This window comes from Megascapheus bottae, chromosome 8 (genome assembly GCF_031878675.1).
Source record: "Megascapheus bottae isolate mThoBot1 chromosome 8, mThoBot2.hap1, whole genome shotgun sequence".
NCBI lineage: Eukaryota > Metazoa > Chordata > Mammalia > Rodentia > Geomyidae > Megascapheus > Megascapheus bottae.
Genome location: NC_143516.1, coordinates 53,666,866 through 53,681,638, shown reverse-complemented (window position 1 = coordinate 53,681,638; position 14,773 = coordinate 53,666,866). Strand labels below are relative to the sequence as shown.

Sequence of the window (14,773 nt, the reverse complement as noted above, 5' to 3'; positions counted from 1 at the left end):
TATATCCCAGCATTTTTTTCATCCCTGCGCCAACTTTTTGGCTTGGTTGGGAACAACTGCCAGTATTTCTCTTTGCTACCAGTCAGTCAAAAAGTGTGTTCATGTTGGAGGGCAAGCTGTATCCCACCCAGAGTGCTGAATGTATTCACTTTTTCACACACAGCCTTCACTAGGCTGTACATGGTGGTGCATCTCAGATAGTAAGCTCCTGAATTATTATCTCGCCTGGGGGGCAGGCCAGTATCAGTTGAGAAGACTCAGCACACATTCAGGAATGTGTGCGTATTATGATGTGCATTAAATTAATGGAAAAAGCATACTTCCAAGGTTACAGGAAATTAAAAGAGCTATTATTGCTATTATGTTGGTTGAGGGCTTGAACTCAGGGCCTGTGTGCTATCCTTGAGCCTCATTGAGCTCAAGGCTAGTGCTCTACCAGTTGAGCCACAGATCTCAGCCTCCTAGGATTACAAGTATGAGCCACAGGTGGCACCCGGTAAAAGTATTGTTATTTAACTGCTCAGATTCTTAAAATGCAAACAAACCAGTCCTTTATCTGACTTTGTGATTTGAGTAAGAACCAAAATAAATACCATAAATATTCACTGATTAGTGCACAGGATTCTACTTTCCTTGTGTTTCTAAGAACAGAACAGTTTTTTTTCTTACAACCATGCATCACTCTAACTCTTGGGTATGAAACATTTTATTAAAAAATTCCTGAATCGATTTCCTGGCTTACAGCTTGTCCAACTACAATTCCAGGTGTTCGCACCATAAGAAGGAGCTCTTTCAAAAAGGCTGCTTTTATAACTGCACGCCCACCAGAAATGCTGTGAACACCTTCACAATGGAGTTGAAACCTGAAGCAGTTTGGTGACATTCCAAATTTTGAATGGAATGTGAATCCATTAAGATTATTAGGTAACTTGATTGATATCCTGAACTTCGTGCCAATTATGAAAACTGCCAAAGAAAAGACAAAACAAAAACCTGGCTTTTCAATTCTGAGTATTTTGGTGTACAAACCAAAATATAACTTACGTAAAAAATTGCAATCTCAGTTTTCAGGAAGAGAAATCAATGTTGCTCTTCTGTTTGGCTTTTAGCCTACAAAGTCTGCACTTTTATTGGCAGGACAAGACAGGTAATAACACTGAACAAGAAACCTATTCTCCAAGAAGTACTGGCTCAAGTAAACTACACTACGAATGACTCAATGATTGACTCAACTGAGATTATCCTGCAACCATGAAGCCATACTAATTGGACAATGGCTTACAGCCAGGTGATGTTGGCATGGTCTCTATGGCCGGTGGCTGAGAGTCATTCTGTCTTGTTATCATACCTCTCTATTCGGGAGGATTTTGAGTGGGTAATCTGGATGGGAAGTGAAATACTTAAAAAAAAAACCCTCAAGTGCCATTTAAGTTCTTATCATGAATTGAAAGTTTCATTAAGTACCTGGTTAAAGGCCCAGGTCCTATGATTAAATATGACAAAATAATAGTTATGATTACTGATCAAGTGAGGAACTTTATAGCTCTGAACTTTGTCTTAAAGCTATTATTAATCTTAATTGAAATAACCGAGTCTCCATAAAAGGAGAAAGAAAGAAATGTAAGGGATATTTGGTTCAAATGGAGAAAAGAGCTTTAAAATATGCAGGGCGCCAGAGGCTCACACCTGTAATCCTAGCGACTCAGGAGGCTGAGATCTGAGGTTTGAGGTTCAAAAGCTAGCCTGGACAGGAAAGTCCTTGAGTGTCTTCTCTACAATTAGCTACCAAAAAAGCCAGAAGTGGAGCTATGTGTCAAGTGGTAGAGTGCTAGTCGAGAACAAAAGCTCAGGGAATGTGGCCAGTCTCCGAATTCTAGCTCCAGATATGCTGCAAATAATTTTACCTTCGTGTGTGTGTGTGGTGTGTGTGTGTGTGTGTGTGTGTGCATTGTTACTGGGGCTTGAGCTCAGGGTCTAGGTGCTATTCTTTGGCTTTCCTGCTCAAGACTAGCACTCTGTCACTTGAATCACAGTTCCACTCTTGCTTTGTGCTGGTGAATTAGGGATGAAAAAGTCTCAGAGACTTTCCTGCTTGGGATGGTTTTGAATTGAGACCCTCATATCTCAGTATCTTTATAGTTAAAGGTTTTGTTATAAATCCATTTCATAATGTTGATTTATAATGAAAAAAATTAAAACTGGCTTTGAAATCAGGTCTCTTACAAATAATTTTAAGATATATCTTAGGTTTTTGTCTACTCAACTCCTACTACCACACTAAAAGAGGAATACATTTCTGCATAAGAGTCTTTAAATAGGACATACTGGCCTTAGGACTTAAAAAAATGCAAGAGGTTTGAAAACAGCTTATGTGTCTCAGATTTAAAATTAGCTCTTTTGGTGGCTATTTTCACACGATATTTTCTTCCGTGGGCATCAGCCCATGGCCTCCAGAGATACGTTCACAAATGTATAAGCTCCCTTTTCAGGGCTTGCTTTATTTCAACCCCTTCAGAGACTGAGTCCCAGATCTCAGCACTGGAAGTCACGTTTCCATTACTATAAATAAGTTCTGCCTCAAGGCATTTCAGAATGATCAGCACGATTCTAGGACTTGAAAACTTTTTACTTGCCAGCAAGTAGTTACCTGGAAGAATGTATTTTTCTTCTTCTTTTTTTCTTTTTTTAATCTCCTGCCAAGTCTTACTAATGCAACTTGGAAAATTGCACCACAGCTTTTAATGAAGGTTCTGAGGCAAGAGTCATTTCATCAGAGTAGACTATTCTTTCCTTTTATGGGAATAACAACAACTACTATTTCAGTAGCACCATCCTTCCAAGAAGTATTTCATTCATCCAAATGGCAGCTCTGTAAGTCATGCAGGGGCCTTAGCATCACGACTCCTTACGCTCTCACATTGAATGGAGGCCATGTGAAGAGATTCTGTCAAAAACTCTAAAACCTCCAGTATTGGTTTAATAGGCATGATCTCGCTGCATCTACTACAATCTGCTGGTTCTGGGATACAGAATAGCCCCCCAGAGATCCTACAGGTCCACTTCCATCTCCTGGGGACACCTATCAGATATTTTCTGAGGATTTAGGGAGTAGTGACAAAAACACATTACTGAATTACACTGGTGTCTCTTCCAGGGTCCTACCTACAGTTCTTTCCCTTCAAAACAGTTTGCCTCCCACTTCCCTGGTCTTTCCTTGGCTTTCAATCCAAATCTTACTTCTCTCTTCCTGGATAGCAGGTTTTTTTTTTTTTTTCTTTTTGGTTGTGGGACTTGAACTCTGGGCCTGGGCATTGTCTCTCAAGGCTACTTCCTTTCCCCTTGAGCCACAGCGCCACTTCTGGCTTTCTGGTGGTTAATTGGAGATTAGAGTTTCATGGACTTTAGTGCCTAGGCTGGCTTTGAACTGAGATCCTCAAGTTTCAAGTTACAGGTGTGAGTCACAGCATCTGGAAACAGGGTTTTGCTCTCTTCTAGAAAAGTTCAAGAACCATAAACCAGTGGCATAGGTTTGAACCTCAGAGGTCATCCAGCCCAGTTATACCATTTTTCAGATAAGGCTGTTTCCGGATAAGTTGAGTCTGGCCTTTGTCTAGGAGTGCCTGTACTCTTGTGTCCTCAGGAACAAAAATAATTAGCAACTGACTCCTGTCTCTTATATGGTCAGTGTTTCTCTCTCCCTCTTCCCTCCCTCCCTCCCTCCCTCCCTCCCTCCTCCCTCCTCCCCCCCCTCCCTCACCCCCCTCCTCCCCCCCCCCCACCCCCTCTCTCTCTCTCTCTCTCTCTCTCTCTCTCTCTCTCATTTGCCAGTCCTAGGGCTTGAACTCAGGGGCTGGGCACTGTCCTTGGGTTTTTCTTAAGGCTAATGTTCTATCACTTGAGCCACAGTTTCACTTCTGGCATTTTTTCTGTGTATGTAGTACCTAGGAATTGAACCGGGGTATTCATGCAGGCTAGGCAAGCACTCTACCACTAGGCCAAACTCCTGGAAGAGTGTTTGTCCCTATTATGAAGCCTTTCTATAGGCTTCATATTAGTCACAATAGGTTATGCTCTACTGCAGAGGCAAAGAACATATCTTTTTTTTTCTTGAGATAGGATGTTAGTATTTACTCAGGCTAAACTTGAACTCATTGACTTTAGCCATCTTCTTACCTCAGTTTGCTAAGTAGCTGGGACTACAGATATGTATTATACACCCAGGTAAATGTCAAGGCTTACTGATTTAACATAGAGCTTTATTTCTCATTCATCTCAGAATGTGAGTTGAATCAAATGGTTCACTTTCCTGGCTCTCTTCCATAGGCGACTCCAAGATTTGGGCTTCTGCACCATCTTGGATTTCTTGGATACCAGCTACAAGGATGGTAAACAGTATGAATTCAGACCTACTTTTAACAACCCCAGTCCAGAAATGATATAGTAGTTAACCACTTGTCATTGATTACATGGCATAGCCAGCCTGATTGTAAATTTAGTTTTCTCCTGCATGCAAGAAAGAAAAGAAAACTAGGTCTGGGTGAATACTGGTAATCCTTGCTCTAGGGTACAACCATGTTGGAATTTCTTCCTACATAAAATGTAAAAACAAATGAAATATCTTTTGACACAATGTCTTTCTAGCTTCTTGGAGCAGTTCATGTCACTGCTCCTTTTAAGTTGAAAGAACTTAAAAATAAAGCCTACAAACAATAAAGCCTAAAGAAAACAGAGATAGAGAAGTATTCTCCAAGCCAATAAATAAATAAATAAAGCCTACATTAGCTTTTCTCTTTTTTTCATTCTCTCTAGAACAAAATTGAATTGCATTTTGCTTCTAATGCTCCATCAAAAATGGTTAATAAAACCACAGAAGCTTTCAATATCCTTCTGATTTTCTATCCCCCCCTCTTCTTCTCTTTCTTTTGCCAGTCTTGGGGCTTGAACTCAAGGCCTGGGCACTGACTTTGAGCTTTCTCAAGGCTAGCACTTGAACACCACTTCTGGCTTTTTCTGCGTATGTAGTACCGAGGAATCAAACACAGGGCTTTTTGCCTGCTAGGCGAGCACTCTACCACTTGGTTTTAAAATTCTTTTTTTTTTTTTTTTGTGGGTTATGGGACTTGAACTTGGCCTGGGCGTTATTCCTGAGCAATTCAGCTCAAGGCTACCACCCTACCCTTGAGCCAAGCCCTACTTCTGGTTTTCTAGAGGTTAACTGGAGATAAGAGTCTCAGGTCCTTTTGTGAGGTTTTACAATTCTTTTTTTTTCATATATTTTTTATTGTAATTAATAGAAGGGTTACATGATATTTGCCAGATTTACAGTTCTTAAATCTAGACTTTGCCCATGAATTCCAGCCACCTATGCCCAACTGAGTATTAGGTATCTATACTTAGATGTGAATGGGCACCTCAATCTTAAAATATATGAAATAGAACTTCCAGCTCCATTTCTACCTTTGGTCCTCACATACCTAACTCCTCTCAGGTTTTGACAGTTTTAACTAATCACAACTTGGTTCTTCCATTAGTTCAAGGCCCAACCCTTAGGATTATCTGTCTCTTCTTTTTCTTTCCTATCTTACATCCAATTTGTAAGAAAGAAAAAACCCCATAAGCTCTACTATCAAAATACCACCAGATTCTGACAATAACATTTGACATCCTTTGGTCAAGATGATATCATGTGTCTTGTTTATTGTCTTGGTCACTTCAGGAGTCTTCCTGCTCTTTCAGTGTCCTCGTTCAATCTATTTTCACATGGCCATCAGCATAATCTTCTGTGGAATCCTCTAATGGCTTTCCAGTTCAATTCAAGTGAACTGTCCAAGTGCACAGTCACCAATCTGACATGTCTTGTCCCATTCTATCTTTGCTCATTTCTGCTATTGTGTGTTAGACATACCATGTCTGTCCAGCCTCAGATCCTTTTATTGGTATTGCTCTGTCCATTCTTCCCCCAGCTGTCAGCACAGCTAGCCCCTCCTCTCCTTCAGGTGTTTTTTCAAAAGTCACTCCTGCACACAAACTTCCTTGATGACCTATATAAAAATCCCATCGCCGGTACAGTAATATTCCCTAGTCTTTTATTTTAAACTTCCTCAGTGGCAAATAATAATTTTTCCTCTTTCATCCTCCCCAGTTGTTATACAAGCAGAGTTCACACAGCATGTAGGAGAGTGCAAGGTATATAACAAGACTTTGATATATGTTTGCTGAATCAATACGTAGGTCTAAAGAAGTTGATTGGTTTGCTTGACATCTCACATGCAGCTGGCTCAAGGTCCAGGCTTTCCCACTCATGGCTAATGCTCTTTAATTCTTAAAGTCTGCTCTTATTCTTTTTCAGGCAGCATGATATCTCCCATTGAGGTTTGTCAGTTGGCATGGTGGGGAGGAGAGTGGCCTGCTCTGTGCTTTGGGTAGGATGATTGCTTTGCCCTTCTTCCTGTGGTCATACTGCTTCCCAGGGATGCCCCCCTCTCCCTCCCCACTCTGGGTCCCTTGCAGCTTTCTCCTCTCCCCTACCCTTGCACTCAGGCTCAGAGTGCTACCGGTATCCTGTGCTGCCACATTATAAACTTGCTGTAGCATTGCATACTGCCAGGACCTTCCGAAGATAATTGCGCCTGTCGGATTGCTTTCTTGAAAGACTGGACCCAAACCATCCCAAAGACATTAACAGCTTTCATAGCTTCCATAAAAACTTCCAGACAAGAAGACTCCATAATCTTATTGGCATCTGTGCTTGGCAGTGCTGCAGCATGGCTGTTCCACACTGCACTCTGTGGTTAAGACTCAACACATGTCTTTGCTTCTCAGTCCTTCTGGCTCAGTGCTTCTCTCTCTCTCTCCCTTTCCCTCTCCCTCCCTCTCTCTCCCTTCCCCCCTCTCTTCATCCATTCCTTCCTTCTTTCCTTCCTCTCTCTTTCTTGCCTCAAATTGCAGAGAAAGGGAGAAAGAGAGAGAAACAGATTCAAGGATGCTAGAATTTTCAGGCTCTTACAGGTAAGAGCTGAGGCTCAGAAAGACTGACTAGGCCAAGATTCCAGTGCTGAATAGGGAGAGACAAAAGTAAGGCACAAGATCCATCCAAGAATGGGGCCAGCAGATGCACTAAAGAAAGGGTATAATGTGAAGCTAATTGAAAGGACCTCCAGGATAGTGAAACAAAAGCCATTTAATGAATGATTGTTGTCCTTAATGTACTATGTTGTCTCTCATCTCCTTTGCTGTCCCTTGGTTAGCTCATATTGGTATAGTATCTCACTTTGTTATCTGATATATTGAACTTATTTGTATTTGGATATTTGAAATTTGATAGGGAAGGGGGGAAAACCAAGACGGGTGGGGGGTGTGGGGGGGGGGAGGGAAACGGGTACCAAGACATGTGAAAGGGTATCAATGTATGTGAATTAATGCACCTTCTATCTGGCAAATATCATGTAACCCTTTTACTAATTACAATAAAAAAAATAAAAAATAAAAATGAAAAAAAGAAAGGGTAATTATATAAAATATGAGTTGTTTATTTGTGTATATATTGATATCACCTATTTCTTTGGCAAATTAGTATAATACCCAAAATGGTTTTCAAACATGCAACAGATAATAAACTGTAAAGGTCACATTCTTTGTCAAGAGTATGTTGCATAATTGGAAGTGTTCCAAATATTTCTAGAGAATTCTGGAGTTGCTCCCATGAAGAGAAGAAAGGCTGTGCAGCAAATATCTGCTATGTAACAGCCTGTGTGCTGAAAACATTTAGTGTCCTTAGTTCCCTAGTACTTGTGGTAACTTATGAAATGGTTAAGTACATCTCCCATCTTAATGCAAATGTGAAAATGGAGCTCAGGACCCAGTCACACCTCAGCTGACATTCTTTAGCCTTCCGGTTACCTGGCAAGCCAGGCTGCATGACTTACCTCAGTCATGGGTGTGTCACCTTCAACTGATGTGTCCCTTTCCTTCTAGAGTCTCTCTAGCTGTTGACTCACTAGCGGTATAAGGGGTGTTGATGGAGTGTTTTATGGCATGTATATAAAAATAATACTAATGTGGAAATACAGAGTGGTGATGCAACCTGCCTTTCATCATCTGCTCCTTACAGGAACTGTAGACACTGCTTACTAAGAGACTAAAATCTGGCGACTCTCTCCATCTCGTGTACCTTGTTTGCTTTTTTTGTTTGTTTTCAGTGCTGGGGCTCAAATCCAGGGCATTGCCCATGCCAGGCAAGTTACTGAGCATTGTTCAATCTTTCTGCCTGTAAACTCACCATATAACCCAGTCTAGTGCTGAACTTGTGATCCTCTTACCTCTGTTTCCTGAGTGCTGAGATCATAAGTATAATTATAGCCATCCCCACTATTTGCATTTCATCTTGGATTCAGGTGCTTTTTGGTGGGGCAAGTGCTCACCTCAGTACTTCTTATCATCTTATATATAGTCTGTTTTACTCATTAGCATTATTTTCTAGGCCTTCAAAAGTATCTTTGGTTATAATCATGAGTATCTTATATTCAAGGGCTGGAGTCTTTAATTTTTCTCTTCTATTGTAAAGAACTGCTCAATGGAAAACAGTACACAACTGTGGGACCTATTTGCAAACATTGTGAAGTGCACAGCTTGTACAACTGCTGCTGGTGGCCCTAGATTTTTACTTGTGCACTGTGCTGGAGGACACGGAATAACTCTGCCTTGAACACAAAGGCAAGCATGCGCAGTATGCCCTTTATATCTTGACAGGAAGAGAAGCCAGGATACCCCAAAACCAATTGTATACACAGTCCAAAGGATGACCAATTTAAAGATTTTTCCATTGTAAACCCATTATTTATTTATTTATTTTGCCAGTCCTGGGGCTTGAACTCAGAGCCTGAGCACTGTTCTTGGGCTTTCTCAAGGCTAGCACCATTGAGCCACAGCACCACTTCTGGATTTTTTCTTATATGTGGTACTGAGGAATTGAAACCAGGTCTTTGTGCATGCTAGGCAAGCACTCTACCAGTAGGCTAAACTTCCAGCCCTACTTTTTTTTTTTTCGTTGGTCATGGGACTTGAACTCTGGGCCTGGTCACTGTCCCTGAGCTCTTCAGCTCAAGGCTAGCACTCTACTCCTTGAGCCACAGTATCACTTCCAGTTTTCTGGTGATTAATTAGAGATAAGAATCTCACAGACCTTTATGCCCTGGCTGGCTTTGAACTGTGATCTTCAGAGCTCAGCCTCCTGAGTAGCCAGGATTACAGGTGTGAACCACCAGCACCTGATCCATCACTACTTTCTGTAGCTCAAACCATGCAGTTGAACATCATCTCTGAACAGAGTATGTCTAGCTACTCAAGTCTCCACAGTAGCAAAATGACTGGATTTACTGAAGTAATTAAGAAACCTGAGTAAGGTATTTTCATCAGTGTGAGGAAAGTAAGTTTACACTTCTTAGAATCTCACTAGAGTAAGGGCAAATTATTATTGATGCTTTATTTTTTTTTCCCCAAGTGAGGAAGGTAATGAGAATGTTTTCATTCTTTTATTCTCAAGGGAAACATGGCCATCCTCACACCATCTGAAAGAGTGAAATCATAGCACTGATTCACTGATTCAGATCCCACATGTAGGACTGTACCCCACAACTCAAGTCCGGAAGTGGAAGTGAACTAGAAACTATGAGTGACTGAGCCCCAGCGGTTCAGTTCCCCTAAAGAAACATGCTCTGTTCATCTTCATCCTTCTGAAACTTCAAATATATCAAATAGAAACCTGCTAGGCCACAAACCGAAGTATGGGTGACGTGGACATGGATGTGGCACTGAATATACCCTTTACCTCAGATGCAGCCGGTTTCCTTAAAACAAGACCCCCCTCCCAACCACAGCACCAGGTCAAGTCACCGTACCTCTTCCGGCAAGCTGACCACCAAGTCATTTCTTGTCTGTCCAACCAGTGCCTGCCAGAAGTATTCACTGCACGCGGCCAGCACAGCCCGGTGGGCTCGGAACTCTGTCCTCTCCACGATCAAAGTCACGTCACAGAGAATGTCCTTTTTCCGTTGGTCATTGAGGCCCAGAAGGATGTTGGTGCAGTGGACTGTGGACTCATACACGTACATGGGGGAGTCAGGCTTCTCATCCACAGACATGCCGTTCACACCCTAAAAGACACACAGAGAGACTGAGTCACAACCACTATCAGAGGGAGAGAAAGGTGAGGGGAGTGGTGGAGCAGGAGAGTGTCATGGTTCCCGGATCTCACAAATCTGCATGAGGTCAGAAAATATATCTGTAGTTCAAATTCTATGGCTGACTTGTATCTCTTGCATTTGTAGCATTCTTTTACCCCATGGTAACCAAGCCAGATCTTTTTTTTTTTTTAATTTTGCCAGTCTTGGGGCTTGAACTAAGGGCCTGGACACTGTCCTTAGGCTTTCTCAAGGCTAGCACTCTACCATTTGAGCCTCAGTACCACTTCTGGCTTTATCTGTGTATGTGGTACCGAGGAATCAAACCTGGGGTTTCATGCATTCCAGGCAAGCACTCTACCACTAGGCCATGCTCTGGACCCCCAAGCTGGATCTTAACGGAATGCAGACATTTCAAACATATCTGTACTTTTTTTATTAATTTTTTTGGCTTCCATCAGTTATATGAGGGGTAGGGGTAGGGATTCCATTATTACATCTCCATATACATTAACACTATATTTCAAACCATGTCATCCCCCCTCAACACATTCCCAGCACCCTTCCCTCTAGAAATAGCATTTCCAACAGATTTCCTTGTTTTGTTTTCATAGTTGCAAATAGTCTATTTTGATAGTATTCAATCTCCTTTATTTCGTCCCAGCTATACCTTCACTCCCCCACTGCCCACCGTCTATTTCTCTTCCCTCCCACCCCACTGATCATTAGCTTTTGCTGAGTTTCCCTTGTGTTGCTCTCATATATAGGTGCAACACAACTGTACGTTAAAACTTCGTAGTTTTTAGGAAGCTGAAACGGAACATTCACATATGAACAGCAAGATTCAAGCACTCACTGAGATTTCTGATTAGAGGACAGGAATGGCTTTTGAAGTTTTTGAAATGCTGTTTTGATGCAGAACACAGAAGCTCCTAAATTGAAAGATATCTAAGATACCAAGTAGAGTAAGTAATCATAATGTATGATTTCACAAGTGAATGACACCATGGGTGTTATATCTAGCCACCTCAAAACAACGCAAAACCAGACTGTCACTCATCTCAGGTGAGGGATTGTATTGTTACCATCTCAGCAGACTTGATAGGTATCAATAATGATAAAACATGCATTTTAAGTAAATGTTACTTTTTAGTTTTTGTATGTTGGTCCTCTAGTGCTCTACCACTTGAGCCACAACTTCACTTTCAGCTTTTTGGAAGTTTATTGGAGATAAGAGTTTCACTGGCTTTTGGCTTCAAACCATGATCCTCAGATCTCAGTCTCTTCCGAGTAGCTAGCATTACAGGTGTGAGTCACCAGTGCCCAGCTGAGTAAAGATTAACAAAAGGCTTCTTGACTAAAATTCATCCTTTGAGGTATTTGAAGATGTACTATTTATAATTAATTTATATAATATAGGTTTTCCAGTAATGTTTACCAGTAATAGTAATTTCAGTACTAAGCTCTTTCTTCAGTAATAAGCCTTAACACTCCTTAACACACTCTCTCACTCTCTCTCTCTTCTCTCTTTCTGCCTGCCCCCACCCCCCAGTACCCCAGTACTATGGCTTAAACACAGAACCTGGTGTTGCCCCTTAGCTTTTTCTCTCAAGGTTGGTGCTATACCTCTTTGAGCCATAGCTCTACTTTTTTGGTGGTTAATTGGAGATAAGAGTCTCACAGATCTTTCTGTAAAGGCTGGACTGGAACCTCTATCCTTTGATTTTAGCCTTCTGAACAACTAGGATGATAGGCATGAGACAAGTTCCCAGGTTGGATTCTTTTGCTTAGCATCATTACTTTTCCCTTCACTCATGTCCCTGAATGTATCAAAAGTCTTCTCCTATATAACTTATCTGTGTTCCATTATAGTGACATACAATTAAAAAAATCTGGTTGGACATACAAACCCTCTTCTAATTTTAATTATGTTCTAAAATCTAAGTGCCAGTGATTGTATATAAAGAATACTTGTTTGTTAAATACGTCATTTGAAATATGATGTAAAAATCACTGTTAATAAATTCTTTAAAAAATCTGGTTGTCTGTAGATATTTAGGTTGTTTGCAATGCTTGGCTATTACAGATAAAGGTGCAGTAAATATTGGTGTAAGACTTGATATGAATATGTATTCATATATTCTTTTGGCTGGAGATGATTGTATGTATGCTTAAGTTTTTTAAAATTTATTTATTTTTTATTAAAGATTTATTAACACTGATTTTTTATTCATATATTTTTTATTGTAATTAATAGAAGGGTTACATGATATTTGCCAGATAGATGGTGCATTAATTCCCATACATTGATACCCTTTCACATGTCTTGGTCCCCATTTTTAACATTGATTTTTACATCATATTTCAAATGACGTGTTTAACAAACAAGTATTCAAGAAGGGAATCTCTATATATAATCACAGGCTCTTAATTTCTAGAACATAGTCAAGATTAGGCTAAGGGTTTGTATATCATAGATACATATTAATCAATGTAATAAAACATTATGTGTATAGAGTCATAAGTTTTTATGTCTATGTATTTGTGTTTATATTTCCCGTACTATGTCCATATCATTGGGTATGCAAATATTGAGTCCTTGCTCTTGCACTGTTCGGATCTAATAGCCACACATTAAGGATACCATGTGCCTTTTGTTCCTTTGGTCTTGACTTGTCTTATTCAACATAATTCGCTCAAGATTCATCCATTTCCCTGCAAATGTCATTAGTTTATCTTGTCTGTTGGCTATGTAGAATTCCATTATGTGTGTGTGTGTGTGTGTGTGTGTGTGTGTGTGTGTATATATATATATATATATATATATATATATATATATTACATTTTCTGTATCCATTCATCTGCTGTAGGGCATCTGGATTGTTTCCATTGCCTGGCTATTGTGAATAGTACAGAGATAAACATAGCTGAGCAGATGTCCTTATATCCTGGGTTATGATGCTCAGGGTAGATGCCTAGAAGTGGTATGGCGGGATCGTAGGGCAGGCCAATTTTCAGTTCTTCAAGAAACCTCCACACTGCTTTCAAGAGTGGCTGAACTAGTTTACAATCCCCTCAGCAGTGCAGTAGGGTTCCTTTTTCTCCACAACCACGCCAGCATCTGTCATTGTCTGAGTTCAAAATCTTGGCCATTCTTGTTGGGGTAAGGTGGTATCTTAGGGTTGCTTTTATTTGCATTTCCTTTATGACCATGGATGATGAACATTTTCTCATATGCTTTTCTGACATTTTAATCTCTTATTTTGATAAGTTTCTCTTTAGTTCCCTTGCCCATTTAGTAAATGGTTTGTTAGGTTTGGGGGGGGATTAGTTTCTTGAGTTCCCTGTAGATACTGGATATTAAGCATTTGTCAGATGTATTATTGGTAAATATCTTTTCCCAGTTGGTTGGCTGTCTCTCTACTTTTGTGGTTATGCTTTTATCTGTGCAGAAACTTTTTATTTATAGGTAGTCCCATTTATTGAGTCTCTCCAATCTTTTGTGACCCTGGGATTCTGTTCAGGAATCTTTTGCCTTTGCTATGAGTTCCAGTGTCTCTCCTACTCTATCATGTAGCAATTTCACCGTTTCCAGTCTGACATCGAGGTCTTTGATCCACTTTGAGTTAATGCTTGTGTATGGCGAAAGGCTAGGGTCAATTTTTAGTTTTCTGCAAGTGGCTGCCCAGTTTTGCCAGCACCAATAATTGAATAGACTGTGTTTGTTCCAGTGTATATCTTTGAATCCTTTGTCAAATACAAGTTGACTATAGGTATATGGTTCTATTTCTGGATCTTCTATTCTGTTCCATTGATCTTCTGGTCTGTTTTTGTGCCAATACCATGCTATTTTTGCTATTATGGCTCTATAGTAGAGTTTGAAGTCTGGTATTGTAATACCACCTGCATTGCTCTTTTTGCCTAGAATTGTTTTGGCTATTCTAGGTCTTTTCTTGTTCCATATGAACCTTTGGATTGTATCTTCTATTTCAGTAAAGAATGTCTTTGGGATTTTGATGGGGATTACATTGAATTTGTATATCAATTTTGGCAGTATAGCCATTTCCACTATGTTGGTTCTCCCTAGCCATGAGCATGGCGTGTCTTTCCATTTCCTAGTGTCCTCTTTAATTTCTTTTGTTAGGCTTTTGTAGTTTTCATTAAATAATTCCTTTACATCTTTGGTTAAGTTAATTCCTAAATATTTTATTCTTTTGGGAGCTATTGCAAATGGGATCATTTTCTTGATTTGGCTTTCTGTTTGTGTATTGTTGGTATACAAGAAGGCTACTGACTTCTGAAGGTTAATTTTGTATGCTACCACTTTGCTAAAGTGGTTTATTAATTCTAGGAGTTTGGGAGTGCATGCTTAAGTTTTAAAGAAACATCTACTGTTCTCTAAGGTGGTTGTACCACTTAACATTTTCCCTAATAGTAGCTGGGAGTTTGAGTTCTTTCATATCCTTGCCAACATTTGGTATGGCTAATCTTCCTAACTTTGGTCATTCTGATAACTTTACTATGATATTTTCTTGTGGTTTGAAGGTTTTAAAAATTAATATTAGTACTGATATTAACATCAGTACCTCAAGCTC

The 14,773-nt window shown here is 40.1% G+C and overlaps 1 protein-coding gene across 3 annotated transcripts in view; it reads right to left on the bottom strand.

Annotated features, from left to right (window-relative positions):
- Positions 1–14,773, bottom strand: part of Bach2 (BACH transcriptional regulator 2) — a 362,229-nt gene that overhangs the window by 62,612 nt on the left and 284,844 nt on the right. For 2 of the 3 annotated variants that reach the window (XM_090338427.1, XM_090338425.1), the window contains one exon: positions 9,897–10,151. In XM_090338427.1, the coding sequence (XP_090194553.1) occupies positions 9,897–10,139 (243 nt within the window). In that variant the 5' untranslated portion in view covers positions 10,140–10,151. Of the gene's footprint in view, positions 1–9,896; positions 10,892–14,773 lie in introns of those variants that run through there. The other variant, XM_090338428.1, reaches the window with a different exon arrangement.